Here is a 3,000-nt window from a genome sequence, read left to right on the forward strand (position 1 = left end):
GTAAACCGGTTACTTACCAGTTTTAATAGTCGTTAATTTTTATTTTTAAGCTTAAGGTTTTGCTGCGTATTTTTCAGCTGAAAATAGATATTTTATTTGTTATTAACAAGTATCCCTGTTTATGTTACACAGTGTCACAAAATTTCGCGTCCGAGCAGGGAAGTCACTGCCGCCAGGTAGACCGAAAATTTCGAGTTAGTCGAAAGGGTCGTCAACAGTTTTGTAGATCCTTAGCCGACACTATGCCAAAGAGAATTCGTGTCATTATAAAAACGTTGCGAATTATGTGCCTTCCGAACATTTAGTTATTGGGACTCCTAACACTGATTATTTTACATCTTACCTGCCAGTGATGAAAGACCGACAGACAGAACGCCTGTCCCTGCGTGTGCGTCCTCAAATCAGTCTCGAAACCGAAACTGTCTATAGCCGGAATGAAAGCCTTAATGGTGTACAACGGAGACCCTGGCACTGGCGCATCTTGAGTGACATGACCACTAAAAACGATCCGCAATAAAATCATTTCTCCCTTTAAAAAAATCGAACTTACCGTCTCTTCGCAAGCACCGTATACACGGCAGACACGCAGTCTGCCGGTGCCTGCACTTCCACGAACAAATAGGGCTCCATCAGCCTCGGAGTGGCCATGAGGAAGGCGGAATACACCACCCGTCTCGCGGTGGGGATGATCTGACCGCCACCTCTGTGCAGGGGCTCGTTAGCGATGACGGCATCCAGGATTTTAAATTTCGTGTTTCTGATGGGCTCCTCGCATAGGGGACCCTCGCGGGTACCCCACTGGAAGCCCTGGACGATGGAGTCCTTCACCGAACTCAGAAGGGCCTTGTCTACTTCCGAGGGCAGGGTGTCGTCCACTAGGATGTTTGGACCTAGGAAGAATTATGTAGATAAAACACAAGTCGCCCGTCAGATTCAGGTACGCCGGGAAATATTGAAATTATTTTGGGAAACTTCCATTTCACATTTTATTGCTTGACTTATTTTACATATTTCCAAGTTATAAATGAAAAAAATTAAATCGTAAACCGATGAACTGTAAACTAAAACAAATGCAATAAAATGAAGCGGTGCCATATACGGCCATTTTCCTTTTGCCGAATAAACATTGACCGTTTGTTTTTTGTTCAACTAATGCCCTGTTGTCGTATCACATCAGACGTATTGATATCATATAGTTCGACTAAACCATATCAATGTCAGGCCATTGACACTGAGATTCATAAACTAAACACAGTGGTTTCAGAAAATAGTAACAAATACTTTTTATTAATAATTTAGTGATTTTTTAAAATATTTCAAATTTATAAGACTACAGACTAAGTAATTTTATTTATTTTCACCCAGAGGGGTCATAAACAAAAGTGTAGATGTAGCTTAAGAAAGGAAATATAACTTGAATATTTATTTGATAAAAGAAATAATAATTTCAGATTAATATTCTGGAAAACAAGTTTCTCTTAAAAAACGATCCCCACGTAAAGTTACATCCTGTATTATTATTATGCAGCTCTGAATAGCATGTGAAGCAATGTAATTGGAAACTTGCAGTGAAATTATATTTAAAAATATATCTCTAATATTTTTCATCAAATTTTTCAATGTTTTGAGTTTCAATTATTAAGGAAGTTTATGAAAGTCTCATACACTTTCAATATACACTGTGTCCAAGATAAGAATGGGATAGCATTAGGATCTAGGAAACGGTAAGAGATACAGGGTGGTCCAAATTAGAAAAAATTGTGTTTTTGTATCCCTAACAATATCCGATTAGAAAGTTTTAAAATTACGGGTAGTTGCGGAGATGTCCGAAAAAAATCTGAAATTTTGCAAAATTGTTTAATTTTTTTCTGGCTTTATTTGAAAACGAATTTTAAAACAAATTGCACATTTACATTGCCACTTTTTTCGCTCTATCCAATGGCATCAACATTTTTGCAATACGACATTTCGCCTTCGAAGGGCCAGCATCAGGTAAATTTTTTTAAATATGTCGCTGCTAGTTTTATGACAAAATCTAGTCATTTTTTAATTCTGAATTAGATGATATTACTATTGTAATCGTGTAATATTGTATTGTAAAAAAGGTTTTTAACTTGTTTTAGCTATCATTTAAAATTTTTCCTGAGTACGGCTCTGAACGCTTTCAAAATATCTATTGGCTATTGGATGAAGTCATAACAGTATACAAGTCAATACAGCACAAAATATCTAACAATTTTTGTTACTACTATTAGCAATACTAATTAGAAATAATAAAACATTTCATAAATTTATATAATTTTTTTATTATACAACTTTTTTAAATTATTGATTAAAAAAAATTGTTGGATTACATTAGTAATATCATCTAAATCAGAATTAAAAATGACTAGATTTTGTCAAAAATAGCAGCGTATTTAAAAAAATTAACCTGATGATGGCCCCTCGAAGACGAAACGTCGGATTGAAAAAAAGTTGACGCCAATGGATAGAGCGGAAAAATTGACATTGTAAATATGTAATTTATTTTAAAATTCGTTTTCAAATAGTCAGAAAAAAATAAAACGATTCTGCAAAATTCGGGTTCCAAATGGCGTATTGTTAGGTATAAAAAAAAACAACTTTTTTCTAATTTGAGCCACCCGATATCTCTTACCGTTTCCTAGATCCACATGGTATCCCATCCATATCTTGGACACACTGTATATAATTATTTTGCAAGACACACTTTTTTAATTAGGTAAAAAAATGAAAAAATCAAAATATTTCAAACATAATTTCATTTTGTATAATTCTTAACCTGTACATTCGAAGTTTAACAACACTAGTTCCGACAAAAGCCGGCCACCGAAAAAACGAATACTCCTTTATTTTCCAGTTGTCTAGAGTTCACAGCCTACTTCAATAGAAATGACATGTTATAGAAATGTTACAAAAAGGCCCTGTAGCAGCTCCTTGAGGCACACTTGTGTAAATTCGATAAAATAAAGCGAAAAAATC

The 3,000-nt window shown here is 34.8% G+C and overlaps 1 protein-coding gene across 1 annotated transcript; it reads right to left on the minus strand.

The window, feature by feature from the left end:
* Positions 1–343: 343 nt before the first annotated feature.
* LOC111693002 (116 kDa U5 small nuclear ribonucleoprotein component-like) lies at positions 344–890 on the minus strand (the record flags this gene model as incomplete). The annotated part of the gene is made up of 2 exons (XM_023457142.1): positions 344–497; positions 551–890. Coding segments are annotated over 2 exons (494 nt in total), but the record flags the coding sequence as incomplete, so codon positions are not given.
* Between the last annotated feature and the right edge of the window lie 2,110 nt (positions 891–3,000).

Source organism: Anoplophora glabripennis, unplaced genomic scaffold (assembly GCF_000390285.2).
Source record: "Anoplophora glabripennis isolate ALB-LARVAE unplaced genomic scaffold, Agla_2.0 scaffold6266, whole genome shotgun sequence".
NCBI classification, from domain to species: Eukaryota; Metazoa; Arthropoda; class Insecta; order Coleoptera; family Cerambycidae; genus Anoplophora; species Anoplophora glabripennis.